General features: G+C 32.5%; 1 protein-coding gene across 1 annotated transcript in view; it reads right to left on the bottom strand.

Moving 5' to 3' along the window:
- The window catches only part of RpL24 (ribosomal protein L24), a 49,222-nt gene extending 33,723 nt beyond the window's left edge, over positions 1–15,499 (bottom strand). The window contains exons 1-2 of the mRNA XM_090409242.1: positions 15,422–15,499; positions 15,236–15,311 (exon numbers count right to left, since the gene is read on the bottom strand). Of these exons, the coding sequence (XP_090265368.1) occupies positions 15,236–15,311; positions 15,422–15,426 (81 nt within the window). The 5' untranslated portion in view covers positions 15,427–15,499. The remainder of the gene's footprint in view (positions 1–15,235; positions 15,312–15,421) is intronic.
- Positions 15,500–15,882: the final 383 nt, after the last annotated feature.

The raw sequence follows: 15,882 nt of genomic DNA, 5'->3' as shown, positions 1-15,882 counted from the left end.
TTTCAGTTTTAGAAACAAATTATTATTTTTGTTTTGTTTTATGAACAACAAATGACACTATATTGCAGGGGTGGCCAGAGTTTTTGCAGCAAGAGCCATAGTTACCTACCAGAAATTGTTAAGAGCCACATTCCAAAGGTCTATATCTAATAAATTCCCCTCCAGTATAAGGTCATTTTGCACATGCGATGTTCCATGATATTTTAAAACTAGCCTCTATTACAGTTTTAGATTCTTCAGTAAATTTTGTCATGAAGTTAATTTGATTATTAACTGAAGAATAAAAATAAAATATTAATATTTAAATCATTTGGAATTTAAATTATTACCTTTTTATTATTATAAGAAGTACGAAATTCAGTAATGTATCTTTTTAAATTTTCTGACAAGGTAATATAAATATAACTACATTGCTGATCATCATTCAGAAAAACTTTATTAGGTGATTGTCCCATGTCTGCTAGAAAATTAAGAAAAATTATAAATATTTTTATTTGTTAGTTGAGCCAATAAAACTTAAGAGCCACATGAGGCTCGCGAGCTGCAGTTTGGCCACCATGGTTATATTGCATATCTCGGTTTCCGATTGCAAGTCTTTTTAGTATCAAAAATTTATATCCAATGACATTTTAGCAGGGATGCTTCACTTTTTTTTGTAGGATGCACATTACGATAATATCCAGTGCATAACCACCGTAGATATGCTGAAAATACAATATGAAGGATATCATATACAGAATGATTCAAAATTTCTGCTCATTTTGAAGATTTTCTAATGTTTACCCCCCCCCCCTCCTTATTCTCTCCTGGAAGTTAATTACATAACCACTCTAAATTTTTACAGATTTGAAAACTTTTCCATATAGTATTCAAAATCTATTACTTCATTTTACTATTCTGACAAAAGAAATAAGACAATAATATTGTTGTACCATGAAGCTTCTAATTCTGTACTCTTTCTTTGCGATCTAAAATCAGCTGTTCTACTGTCTGCTGAAATGATATGAAATTTTAGAAATACTATGCTATATTTTCACCATGTAAAACTGTTTATATGCATACCACACAAAAGAAAGTTCAGAAGTATTATTTTTGTTTCTTTTTCTTAAAATAATCTAAATATTTTTACTTCTACTTCTGCTGCTATTTCTGAAGTAATCTACGTCTTAGAAATACTTGATAGTAATCCTCTTAGATGGAGGAAAAGGATAAAGGCTTAGATTACTCTCAGTGCTATTGAGAAAGAAAAGAGAACACTTAGCCAGAAGGGACACTAAAATGCCTCAAGCTGTAGTGCGAATTACATCAAGAATGTCTTGTTTTGCTTTCAATTGTTGATTAGTATATATCCTAACATAGAAAAAAGCAGACATTTCTTTCACAGGCTGATACAGTATTTATGCTAAAATAAGTTCTTAAATTGTAATGATCAGTTTCATTTTTATTATCGAAACATTATAAATTATTTCATACAATTATCTTGAAAAAGAGGATTCGAATTATTTTTGAAAGAAAAGGAGCATATGCATAATCTTATTTTTTTGGGGGGGGGGGGGGGTTATAAACTTATTCAATCTGTGGATATTTCAGATTATAAATCGTTCGCAAGACAACTGTTACAAACGTAGATCACTTGGGGAAACATGTCCATTCATTTTAGTGTAAATAGTAGCAAAGGTTTAGCTACTTCAACAATGCCACGTATCTAACCTAGAAGAAAAAATTATTTATATAAGAGTTGTAAGGTGTTAGAACTCTTACATAAATAATTTTTTTTTTCTCACACAATTTCTCTATTAGTTATAATATAATCAATCATTTCTTGTACTATAAGAAAAAAAAAAAAAAATCAGATAGCACAAGAAAAATATGTAGTATTTTCTTTTTCATTGGGTGAATTTACAATGTTCTTTCTTTGTGTTTCGAAAAGAAAGTACAAATAATTTTTTTCTTACTATTTTTGCCATTATAACATCTGATATAGTTAGCATACCTGAACTAGCAGAAAATATATACATATCAATTTAAATCATAACTGTTAATTTCATTTTGTAATGACCAATTATACAGGGAAACCAAGAAAGTGAAAGTGCAAAGAACAGTAGATTACAATATAAAGAGAAAAAATTTAGTGATATCAAAGAATTTCATGTTATTCTCTATAAAGCAGAGTTGCTCAAGTACGTCCTTCAGGAAATCTGTGAAGTATTCAAAGAATACATGATTTTGAACGAAAATATAACATAATCTTAAATGAAAAAAAAAAATTAAAAATGAAATTGGTTCTCCAAGATAAGGCACTATTGAAGTGAACAAACTATGCAAGGATCTTTATTTTGTCCAGATATTAAAATTGCTTTGTACAATAATAATAGAAAATAAAAATAATTTCTTAGTAAATAGCTTAAGGAAATTACAACGTACAATAGAATATACATTAAAATAAATTTTAATACACTTCCAATATTTCAGCAACGTCAAGTTGCCATTATCACAGGAACTTAAATGCAAGACATGTGCATGCTACAGCACACAGTAAATGAGGAACGAAGCAGGAAGCTATTCTTTTTCCTAAAAGTCCTGATGGTACCCCCTAGCAGGCAATTTGCTATTCTTGGCCGACTGAGCTGAAGGTCTTCTGATGTAGGTTTCCCAAATTTGGGGCAGTCTCATGCAACCAAATTTGCTGAGGTTTGGATTGTTTCTTAGGGCTGAGGCTGATTCCATGAATAGCCTTTCGTATTTGAATTTACTACGGTGTATTATCGTGGCTTTCTTCCACCGTATTCTATGGCAGGTGTCCAGCGCATGGTATGCAAGACCAGAGTGGCTGTACTGGTGAAACCAGATGTAGACCTTGTGTTGTGAAATTCTGATATTAGCTGTCCTGCCTGTTTGGCCAAAGTAGGACAGCTTACAGATGCAAGGGACTTGGTATACAGCAGGTAGGTCTTTAGTGGAGCGGATAAGGGGTGCCAATTTTTTTATAAGGTCTGTAACAAGAAGTCAAGTCATGTTTTTTTAGGATTTTTGTAATTTCTTCCGAGGTGCCTCGGATATAGGAAATGGTGATGGATTTAGAGTAATCCGTGTTGTGAGGGGAGGTGGTTTATTGGGTTCAATATTTTTTGGATTTTTTTTGGGGGGGGGGGGGAAGCCATTGGCTAAGAAAGTGTTGAGAATGTGGTTTAGTTCTGTGGTTAGGGCATTGTCATTTTTGAACAGATAAGTTTAGCCCTGTTGTGTAAGAAACAACCCAAACCTCAACAAATTTGGGGAACCTACATCAGAAGACCTTCAGCCCAACCAGCCAAGAATACCAACATTGCCCGCTACTGGCCATCAGGACTTTTAAGAGAAAGAATAGCTTCCTGCTTCGTTCCTCATTTACTGTGTGTTGTGCTTGCATGCACGTGTCTTGTATTTAAGTTCCTGTGATAATGGCAACGCGACGTTGCCGAAATATTGGAAGTGTATTAAAATTTATTTTAATGTATTGTATATTGTAATTTCCTTAAACTATTTAGTAGGAATGTATAACCAATGTCTAAGCCTTTCCACAAGAAAAAATAATTTCTATATTTTTAGTTTATCCAATATAACTACGATTCAGTTACCAAGCATAGAACGAGGAGCTGCATTCCTTGTTATAGGCAACTGAGACGCAGCTATGAGCATGAGATAATCTGATTAAGTGTTCTCTTCAGCGTGAGGGATTATCTCATCTTCTAGTGGACACGTTGGCCGAATTACACTTCTTATCCATGTTCCTTCAACAGATGGCATGCATCGTATCCAGATTTAGCTGGAAGTCTATAGACGTCCTAACCGGTTTGGGGGAGGGGCTAACACTTTTGGAATCTGAGAGTGCAGAATAGTGTGAATGAATTCAAGCAAAAGGTATGACAGATAGTAAAAGTGATGTGGCCTCCTCATGTTATTTCATGTTATTATTAATATAAGAGATCACTAAGGAGTTCAACTCCCTAGGTCTCTAATAATAACATAAGCTAAAATAAAACATACTTATTTTTATGTGAGAGAATTCAACACCATATCATGATTATGGTATTATCACACATCAAACAGATGTGCTTCAACCAGTGGCGGGTTATCCGCAAGGGCTGCAGCCCTCCAGAATAAAATGAAAGTTTGTTTCATTATCGCTGTTCTTATATTTTTATATATTTATCTAAAAACCATTATTTTCTTGTTCGTAATACAATACTGCTAGACAGTATTTCATATAATTCATTTTGTAACAATAGTCATTTTCATATTGACAATTATAGTACACTCAACACTAGAGATGCATTCAATGCACCAAACCACTATCTAGTGAGGATAACATAGTGGGGGTAAAGCGCAATTTGGGCTGGTAGCATTGCAGCCCAAGATACGTTCCCACTACACGAGCACAAACAACACAAATTAGCGTCATTGTTGTTAAAACAGATCTCATCATCATCAAATTCCTGATATGTACCCTCAAGAGGTGTACAGGATATGATAGTACTACGTGAAAAATTTACATCATTACTAACTTCCTATCTACAATTTTCCTCCAAATCAGTCTGTTACTTGTCAAGACTCCAACATTATTGGATCTTATATTTCCATCGTCAAAGGCATTTTGTACTGTATCAATCCACCTGTAGCCTGGTCTTCCTCTGGGTCGTTGTCCTGCCAACCTCCCAGAGAACACTTGTTTTGCCAATCTGTCCTAGCCCATTCTGTTTAAGTGACCACAACACCTCAAATTAGCTCTGCTAACGCATTAATGAATGCTGACAACGTCTAGTTCTTTCCTAACATCTTCGTTTTTAATATGATATTGGTATTGATGCCATCTGTTCACACCTCTAATCTTTCTCAGGACTCTCATATCTGCGGTTTCTAGTCGTTGGTTAAGTGTTTTACTTCTACCCAGCCGTGAGATCCATAAGTTAAAACTGGTTTGAACACTGTCTTGTAAACAGTTAATTTAGTGTTCCGACTAATTTCTCTCTTATTCCATATGAATTTATTCAATTGACTTCCTACCATACCAGCTTTGTTGATTCTGTTGTCTATTTCCATATTTAATTTACCATCTTCACTAAAAATCGTGCCTAAGTAGCTGAAATGTTTTACTTGTTCTACAGGTTTTCCATTCACAACACAGTTGACATTTTCAACAATTCTACCTATTTTCATTGTCTTTTTAATGCTGACCTTCATACCATATCTATTTCAACAGTTATTCAATTTAATCAGGGAATCTTGCAAACTTGTAGCAGATTTATTTAGAAGTATAACATCGTCTGCATAAAGCAAAGAGCTGACATTAACATCTCCAATTCTGATATCATGTTTAATACCACTTTCCTTCATAATGTGATCCATATAGATTATGAATAACAGAGGGTAAAATGTACATCCTTGTCTCACACTAGATTTAACATTAAACCATCTTTCTGTACTTCCTTCAATTCTACCTGTGACTTATAACTCAAATAAAGACTAGGTATTGCTTGATATAATGTCCCATTGACACCATATAACTGTAGTGTATTGAATAGCTTCTCTCCTGGCACCTTGTCATATGCCTTTTCCAGATCGACAAAACTTAAATACAGATTTTTGTAATATTCCCATGCTTTCTCAACTATTTGTTGTAAAGTGAAGATCTGATCCTAACACCCTCTATTTGGCCTGAATCCAGCTTGTTCTTCACCAAGCTTTTCTTCCACAATTCTTCTCAACCGTTTCTCAAGTATACTTGCATATATCTTACCAGCAACACTCACTAGGGAAATACCCCTCTAATTCTCACATTGTTTTATTTCCCTTTTTATATATGGGTACTATGAGAGCTCTTCTCCAATCATCAGGAATTCGTCCCTCTGTCCAGGCCTTCAGAACTATGCAGTGCAGCCACTGCAAGACTTTTGCTTCAGCATTTCTGGTCGAATATCATCTACTCCTGCTACCTTTGCACATTTCACCCCTTTGATGGCTGTTTCTATTTCAAGTATGGATATGTATTCCTGACTGTATGCATGTTGAGTGTTTTTTTACCACTGTGCTATCACTGCTTGTTTCATTTAGCATTTTTTTTGAAATAGTTACTCCATACTTCAAGTTATCTTTTTCTCCCATTTTCATGTCACCTTTATCATCTCCAACTCCTTTTACAGCATTCTTTCCACCATTTCTAAGCTTCTTCAACAACCTCCAGAATATCTTACCACTTTCTTGATATTTATTTTCTATGTTCTTGCCAAAGTCCTCCCATGACTTTTGTTTAGCTAGTTTTACACAGGTTTAGCTTTCTTACATTTGTCTCTAAATTCTCTAAGAACACAAGCTGACTTATTTGCCAGGAACTTTTGATATGCTTTCTTCTTTTCCTTCACTTCCTCTTTAACTTCATGCATCCACCATGCAGGTCTGATTTTTATATCCTTGAAGACAACCTCACCACATGCCTCTCTGACTGAATCTCCAAGGTTTGGCTCCTGTTCTCAAACTCTTTCATTTTTTCTTCAATAATCTTGTCACATCAAAAATGAAAATTTTGATGAACTAAATGACTTTTGCTGGCTGTTGGATTTGTTTTATTCCAGACATCATGGAAAAATTGAATTCTTTAAATTTGGAGTTGAAAGGAAAAGATAGATATGTCGCTAAAATGATAGGCTTTGTAAACTCATTTAAAGCAAAACTGGATTTGTGGATATCACATCTGCAGATGGGAACTCCCGTTCATTTGCCCACATCACTACTTGAGACTGCCTGCTATTCAAGAAGATTAGCCTCGTATTTTGTGTTGAATACTATGGCTACTCCTTCTTTTCCTTGATTGTCATTGCCTGAATATAACATTTTGTATTTATTGCTCAGAAAGATCTCACCAGTTTTTGTCTTTTTTGTTTCCGTCAACCCTATTATGTCGATCTGGTACTTATCTAATTCCTCAGCTAGCTCCATTTCTTTGCCATTTAGGCTTCTTACGTTGATAGTACAATCTTTAACTCTGGTGATATTGAGTTGGGGATGTGCTTTCAGATTTGTTCCAGATCTAAAAACCATTATTTTCTTGTTTGTAATACAATAGCACTCGATAGTATTTTATATAATTGGTTTTGTAACAATAGTCAATGTGCTATACAGGCTAGGGCTAGTATACTCAATGCTAGCTGCATTCATTGCAGACCAAGATACATCTCTACTACACAAGCACAAACAACATAAATTAACACCATTGTCAATATCGTAGGTAAATATTGTGCAGTTTTTCTTTTTTCTATTCGTCATTTAATTTACATCTTTGTAGAAATGAACAAAGAGAAGAATTTTGTTAAATATTGTTATATTTTAGTTTTATTAATGATATAATTTTTTTTAAATCCGTATTGATTTTTTTAAAACTTTTCTATGGCCCCACTACTACAAATTCTTATGAGCCACCAATGGCTTCAACATAAAATTACTCAAAATTACTAGATAAATCATATATACAACTTCCTAGCTAATCCAAGCTGATATACTGCTGCACAGAGATGACTGAAAAAACTTTCTGCTGCTCAGCTAACTAAACCAATTAGTATTAAAGCAAAGATATGTTGTTTCTAGTCAAGATTACTTCAAGTTTTATTTTGAACCATGATGGCATCTCTTTCCACTACTAAATATTTTGGTGTGCAAGACAAATTACCTAATTTGTATATCTGTGTGAGCAATATTGACAATTCTAAGAATATCAAAGTTAAAAGCTAATGAATTTGTTATTAAAAAACACTCATATTCTGAACATAAGAACATAATACATTCAGAATACGAGCATTTTTTTTTTATGGTAGTTAGAAGCTCCTGGAGTACACAGGAGGCTAGGAGCATGTATCAGGTTTTTTTCAGCTGTTTGCTTGGCATCTCTTTTCCCATAATACCTAAATGAACACGGGGTTTTCTAGAGGCAACAAAAACCAGTTTCAAGCATTTTTTTGGATGTTAACTTCGCCCAGTCTAGTTTTTGGATAACCCGCTTTTCATCGTCCAAAAAAATGTCTCACGACTACTTTGAAATTGCTTAAACCACTCTTAAACTGAGTATGGGATAAGCATTCAGCACCATATGCTTTTTGAAGCATTTGATGGGTTTCAATAAAACTTTTACCAAGTTTAATACAAAAGTCAATCGCAGCTCTCTGTTCGAAATTCATTTTCCGACCATTCATCAAAACACACTCACTAACCCAGCTTCTAATGAAACAAATGTCATAAACAGTTGACAACACTAATGAAGGTTGCCACTTTCAACAACAAAAATATACAACAGGTGGCACCATTAGTTTCTTCTATTTTCAAAAAGTTTGGTTTCTTTTTGGACAGAGGGTGCATGTATTACTAACACTAGGTATCAAAATTGTTTTGATAATTTTAACTTTTTATAGCAGATTTGTGTATATTTTACGATAGTAAATAAGGCAGACTAGCATCCACATATAATTTATGCATTCATGACATACCTAATAAAATTTCTCAAAATTTTTTGACATTTCTAAGCTAAGCAGTTCATCTGCAAGTTTTTTCCAATTGTCACAAATCTCAAAAAACTTTTTCCAATATAGTTATTGAAAAAAATCTGCATGTAGGTGAACCTGTACAGTTCAAACCTGTGTTGTTTAAAGGGTTAACTGTATTTCTCATATACTAGTAAGAAAGTAACATCTTATTGTTAAAATACACTGGATTAGAGCTAGTTGTAAAAAGATTTTGAGAAGTTTTTTCCCTAGAAGAAACTTTCTAACTCTAATCCAATATCCCACAATGCAAAGCATACACATTCAAAAGGAGGTGTGCTTTGCATTATGGGATACTAAGGCAATCAACGTGAAGTCATTAGCTTCTATATACAGGTAGCCTGGTTGTAAAGATCCTTCACCTACAAAACTTTGTTGGATTAAACAGGAATATAATTTCTTGACAAGTTTAACCCTCCTACTGGCCAAGGTGGATGAAATAGCAAGACTATCCCAGACTTTTTCATGGATCAAAACTTCATCAGCATTCTATCTTTTATCAAGTATTTACCCTCCTCTGCTGTTAATCCTTAATGGCGATTTGAGAGCCATTAGCGGATTAACTGTGGTCGAGCAACTTTTGTGTCACTTGTCTTTACATGTACTCTGTTACTTCGAATTTTCTTCACTGTACTAGGATATTTGATCGTTTTTTTTTTTTTTTTTTTTTTTTTGCTGAACAATTTATTTATTGTGTCTCTTTCAAAATAGAAGTTTCACATCTCCAAAATAAATAATCAATCCTGAAATGACCACAGATCAGCCTTTGCAATGAATATAATTTAGTAATAGTTAATTTCCTTCGCTTTACTGACAATATATTCTTTTTTGCAAATTTTCAAATGTTTGTTTACGTTTAAAATATTTTGTTCAAATATTTATATTTTAAAATAACATTTAGTGAAATAAATATGACATTTTGCTTTCTTTCTTTGCAAAATACCTTTATATGGATTGTCACATTTCAATTTCAGGAACGATTTTATTTTATTTATTTTTTTTTTTTATGAACAACAAATGATTATAAACTGCATTACTTGGTTTCCGATATTGTGTCTCTTTTAGTATCAAAAATTTATACCTAGCGGTATTTTATCAGACTCTTTGCCTTCTTCTTTTGATGACAATTGCAACAGAGGTTTTTATTTTTTTTTTTTGTAGGATGCACATTACTATAATATCCAATACTTAACCACTGTAGTTATGTTGAAAATATAATAGGAAGGATATCCTGTATGGAATGATTAAAAATTTATGCTCATTTTTAGGATTTTTTACTGCAACCCCCCCCCCCCCTCTCCTGTCCTGGAACTGAGTTGCATAACTACTTTAAATTTCTACAGCTTTGAAAGCTTTCAGACAGTATTCAAAATCTCTCATTTCAGTTCACCGTTTTGAGAAAAGAAATAAAGCAATAATATTGTCATATATCGAAGCTTCTAATTCTGTACTCTTTCTTTGAATCTGAAATCAGTGATCTGCTGAAATTATTCTAAGATTTAGAAATACTATGCTGTATTTTCAACATGTAAAACTGCATACCACACAAAGAAATTTCAATTGCGTTATTTCTGTTTCTTTTTTTTTTTTTAAAAAAATCTAAATATTACTACTTCTATTTCTGAAATACGTCTTAGAAATGCTGGACAATAATCCTCTTAACTGGAGGAAAAGCTAAAAGTCTTAGATTACTCCTTTGAGAAACACAAGACAGAACAGAATGTTTCCGAGAAGTAGCACTAAATTGCCTCAAGCAAGAATGTCGTTTCGTTTTCTGTTGTTCAGATAGCCTAACACAGTAAAACTAACATTTCTTTTACAGGCTGATGCAGTATTTATGCAAAAAATTATTTCTTTATTTATAGTGATCAGTTTCACTTTTATTATCGAAAAATTCTGAATTATTTGATAATTATCTTGAAAAAAATTACTGCCATTGCTGCTGCTGCTCTTGCTTGCTATCTCACAAATGAATTGTATATTGGGTATACTTTCTAATATTCCTTTCTGCCCAGTACCAAGTTGTAGACTAATGGAGATTACTAACACCCTCCCCCCAACACACATACTGGGAACCAGATCAAAAGAACATGCCCAGAAGGCAGCACACTAAAGTACCTCATGCAATAACTGAATATTTTACAGGCAGAAATTCCTTGTTCTGTTTTTCCATCTTTCTGATTGATTATCAGACATTCGAAGCATATTCTGATATTGCATTTGTAGGATGACAGTGTTTTTAAATATTAATTTACCCTATTAGCCAATGTCACATAACTTCCTGATTTATAATAATAGGGAAATAATATGTATATTTTCTGATTTATAATTTGCTAATTTATAAATCAGAAAATATACATATTATTTCCCTATTATTATAAATATATTAGAAACTATCAGAGGCGAAATAAAGTTCAATTCTATTGTGAAAGGAAATGAAATTTCACATTTGATATACATATTTTGAATGATAAAAATAAGCAAATGTATCGCTTACTTTAAAAATTGGAAAATAAAATATCTGAATTATGCAGAAAATATCTATAACTGTTAATTTCATTTTGTAATGACCAATTATACAGGGAAACCAAGAAAGTAAAAGTACAAAGAACAGTAGATTACTATATAATATAAAGAAAAAATTTAGTGATATGATTAAAGAATTTCATTTTATTCTCTAAAAAGCAAAGTTGCTCCAGCGTGTCCTAAAGGAAATCTGTGAAGTATTATTCGATTTCTATGGTTTTGTACAAAAATAATATAATCTGGAATGTCGGCAGCCAGTTTTCTTTTCTTTTTTTAAAAGAATATTTCAAATAATAATCATGAATTAATTTCTTCGAGAACAAAGAAAAATGTTTTGTTTAGAAAGCGATTAGAAAAAAATCAGCGCAAAAAAATTAAAAATGAGATTGGTTCTCCAAGGTAAGGCAATATTTAAGTTGAAGAAATTATGCAAGACCTTTATTTTGTCCAGAAATTAAAATTGTATTGTACAATAAAAAGAGAAAACAAAAATATAAATAATTTCTCTATTTTTAGTCTATACTATATAACTAAAATCCAGTTACCCAGCATAGAACAAGGAAGTGCGTTTCTTGTTATAGGCAACTGAGAGGTAGCTACGAACGTGAGATAATCCAATTAACCGCTCTCTTCAGCATGAGGGTTTATCACACTTTCTAATGGACATGATGGTCAAATTGCACTTCTTATCCAGGTTCTTTAAACAGGTGGGCTGAATCATATCCAGATTTAGCTGGACATCTATAGATGTCCTAGCCATTTGGGAGGTTAATGAGATTAACTGTCATAACCTTAACTACTATATTTACTGAAATATAACTCGCCACCTTTTCCCCCCCTCAAAATTAAAGTTAAAAAATCGTGGTGCAAGATATATGTGGGGATTTCTGGAAGTTTTTCAGGAAAAAACCAAATTGATGTTTATAATTAAATCCTCAATATTCATTATAATTGCCCACATTATTTAATGATATATTTGAATCTTTAGCAACAATGCTTCTGTAGTTAAAACAGTTTCATTAATGCTTGTTCTTTTATCATTTCAAAATCACATGATCTTTGAATTTAAAATCAGTACTCTAACTTGAACATTTCTCCATATTTCAAGCAAAAATTACCAGTAATTTACATGATTTTAAATGCATTATGAACAATCCTTCACAAATGACTAATGAGAAGTGAAAGCAGAGCTCGAAATGGACAGCAATGGTAGGCCAGTGAGATAGTACAGCTATGAAGATGTGCATATGATTGATGCAGTATTAAAAGAACACGCAACTCAACGACAAAGGTAAGCCAACAATTGTTGAGCTGAAATGCTGATTCTCTTCAACCGAATTCCAAAATATCTGAAACCACCATAACACTATTTCTTAAAGTTTTAAACTTTTTTTTTTTCATGTAAAAGGTATATGCAAAACGTTTTAATTTTTTTTTTTTTTGTAAAATAAAATAAGGCATGCAAGATATATGCGAGGGTGTGTTATATTCGAGTAAATACAGTATGATGCTGCAATTTCCCCTTGCTTCTGCTTGACAAAAAAATGCAACAATTCCTTGTGTCCATTCCAAGTTTTAAAGAAACAGTACATATACCAGATATACTGTTAGGCAGCTTATAGATATATAGTAGAAAAATATATAGAATTTAAGACTCCAACAATATATTTCATCTAATGTGACATGGATATCATTCAGCTCCATTCAAAACATGAATCAAGATATGAGCCATACAGTATGCAACTATTAGTTCATCTTGATCACAGTAGTGTTGATAGGAGAATGCAATACTAGAGTTCAAAGGAATGAGTTGGACAGTTTCTGAACTAAAAATTAAATGTGAAATTAAATTTTTAAATACTGATTAGGTTATTTAATTTTCAGTTACAGAAACTATTCAACTCATTCTTTTGAACTCTAGTAGCACATTCTTGTTAAATCAGCTGTAACCGAGATGAGAACTAGTAACAGTAAGCACATACTATGTTACATCTTGTGATTCATGTTTTGAATGTAGTTAACTGATCTCTTCTTTACCTGATAACATCCATGCCACAATGGATGAAATATTTGATTAATAAATTCCACATATTTCTACATATGTAAAAACAACCTAAGTGTTTAACAATATCTCCCTGTGCATAAGCCATCAATGCAACTAACAATTAACCTTGCTATCTAAACATATAAATATACTATATGTTTATAATCTTTTGGAGGAATTCACATTATTTTAAAAAAGCAGGAACGTGGACCCAGTCTCAAATTTAATAAATATGATATATATTTATCACATCCAGTCTAAAATATGATATATTACATTCTTAATGGTACCTAAATTATATTTCATATGTGTGTGCATAGTGCTATATCTACATCAATTTTACTGTAAAATAAAAATGCAATATGAATTGCTCATAAAAGCTCTGTACATCAGGAACGTTTCAACTTTCTTGTGTAAAGAGGTTCTATGAAACATTCTTGAATAGTTCTACAACTCAGATGATTTCGATGTGTGTGTGTGTGTGTGTGTATTGGTTTTTTATTTTTTGGAATGTTCTCATCTTAATTAGGTCTAATGACAACACATTGCCAATCTGGCTGGTAGATAATGTCAACCAACAAATCCAACATAGGCATAATATTCAGGAATGCTTTCAAGTGGTAAATAAATTTCATTAGCTAATGCTGTACCATTACCTTACTTAATGGAAGCCTGAAGTAGCTTGAAAAGTTCCCAATCTGGTCTCTAGAGCAGGGTTTCTAAAGCATTTAACCCTCAGTCCATCCATGGTACAAACATATAGATTTACAATCTTTCATGGATGTAATAACCAGTAATGTGGCACTGTGTGCACCTAATTAATGCATAATAGGATTAACTGCTCATCTATGTGGTCCATGAACTAAGTATGTTTTATAGCTATCTTATCTGTTTACCTGATACCTTCATTCATATATTACATTTTAATAGAGAGCATTTTAAAAATGCAAATAATTTGAAGTGAGATACTCAACTGCTTGCAGATGATGCGAAGTTGGGGGGGGGGGTAAGAATAAATAAGACTAAAATGCTACCTCGAGATAAAGGTTTTTTTTGAGAATGTGACAATCGTGACATTGCATTATTATTATTATTCGTGACACCTCCAAGGAATCTGAAGACTCATTGCAGGAGGACACCTACTGTACACAGAACCTCTACCACCAATCACCTACATCAACGCCATCTACTGCCCACAACAACCACCAGTATATTTTGTCTGTACGTTGCATGTGTTCTGAAGGGCCAATTTGTCTGTATGCAGGATGAAAATACCCTGCTACCTCCGTATGAGATTGGCTAAATTTAGGATGAGATAAAAAATACCAAGCTACAAAAAATTTAATTAAACCATACAATATATGTTAAAAAATACATAAAATAAAAACAATAATAATAAAATAAGTCACATGTACGAACAATATCACCCATAATATCACACCTGCTTATCAAATGACGAAATGCCAACATGCACTTAAAGAAAATCTATAATATAAACATAACCAGCAGAAAAAAACACCTAAGTTAAGAAATACTAGCAATACCATCAACATGCAATTAGCACTTAATTGCATGTTGATGGTATTGCTGGTATTATAAAACACAAAACAATAATTTACTTGTAAGGAGTAGGTGTAAGCTTCTGCATAATACAGCTTAACTTAGCCTTTCCTTAGTATTAATGCAGTACTATAACTTTTCTAATGAACCAATATCCAGCTGATTGTTTCTATGCAATAATAATAAACTTAAAAATAAAATTTAAGTTTAGTATTATGTAAACTGTAGTATGATTTCTTTTTTGTAAGTTCTCTAAATGGCACCAGGCACTTCATTCTACTTCCGATAAATGGGTTTGTCTGACGCCTATATTTCGAAAAACAATGATCCATATAATCTGATGACAGCCAGTTAGTCAGCGAACGAAGATACCGGAAAGACGAATAACAGTCGCTTAAAACGTAAATTAAATTTCGTTCAAAATTCCTGCAAACGAATTTAACACATCTTATTTCACTGTAGTTTAAAAAAAAAAAGGCAATAATAAACACAATGAAAATCAAGGAGCATTTTAACCAAATGCTAAATCAATATGAATTACCTTGCCATCAGTTTTAACCATTCGTTTTCCATGACCAGGATATATCTTATATCCACTGAAAGCACACAACTCGATCCTAAAAGAAATATTAAAATTTATTGCTATATTTCTCTTCTGCTTATACAAGAAAATTTGAAAATGTTAACAGATATAATTAGACAGATTAAAACAGATTTATAAACTTACTTCATAGTGAAATATTCTACACACAAAACCACCACAAGTACCTATCCGCATAGAATATGAAAGACTACAAACGAAGCGCCACCTACATATATGGAAAAAATGGTTAAGATATAAATAAGTCATATTCCGGTAATTGGCCCACTTTTCTTTCTTTTCTTTTCTTTTTTTTTTAAGCTAAAAGTACAATAAAGAAATAAAACGTGACAAGTTTTGTAGGTCGTTTGACTTACATCTTCAGGGGTAAAAGGTAACTGAAAGTTAAAACAACAAAAAAAGAGAAATTAATAGTTCATACTATGCAGTTGTAACCGTTTGACTGTTTATAAATTGAAAAAACCAGAATGCAGATTCAAAGCAGTGCTAAGTTTAAACAATACTGGATGATGCCACGTTCTGTTGTTCACGATCATAATGTCTGAGGTCTGACTGAGGTATATTTTTTGTCAAAGCTGACCAAATTT

This window comes from Typopeltis vanoorti, chromosome 19 (assembly GCF_054136105.1).
Source record: "Typopeltis vanoorti isolate ZY-2024b chromosome 19, IOZ_Tvanoo_1.0, whole genome shotgun sequence".
NCBI lineage: Eukaryota > Metazoa > Arthropoda > Arachnida > Uropygi > Thelyphonidae > Typopeltis > Typopeltis vanoorti.
The sequence above is the reverse complement of the archived record's forward strand: the minus strand, read 5'-3'. Positions and strand labels throughout refer to the sequence as shown.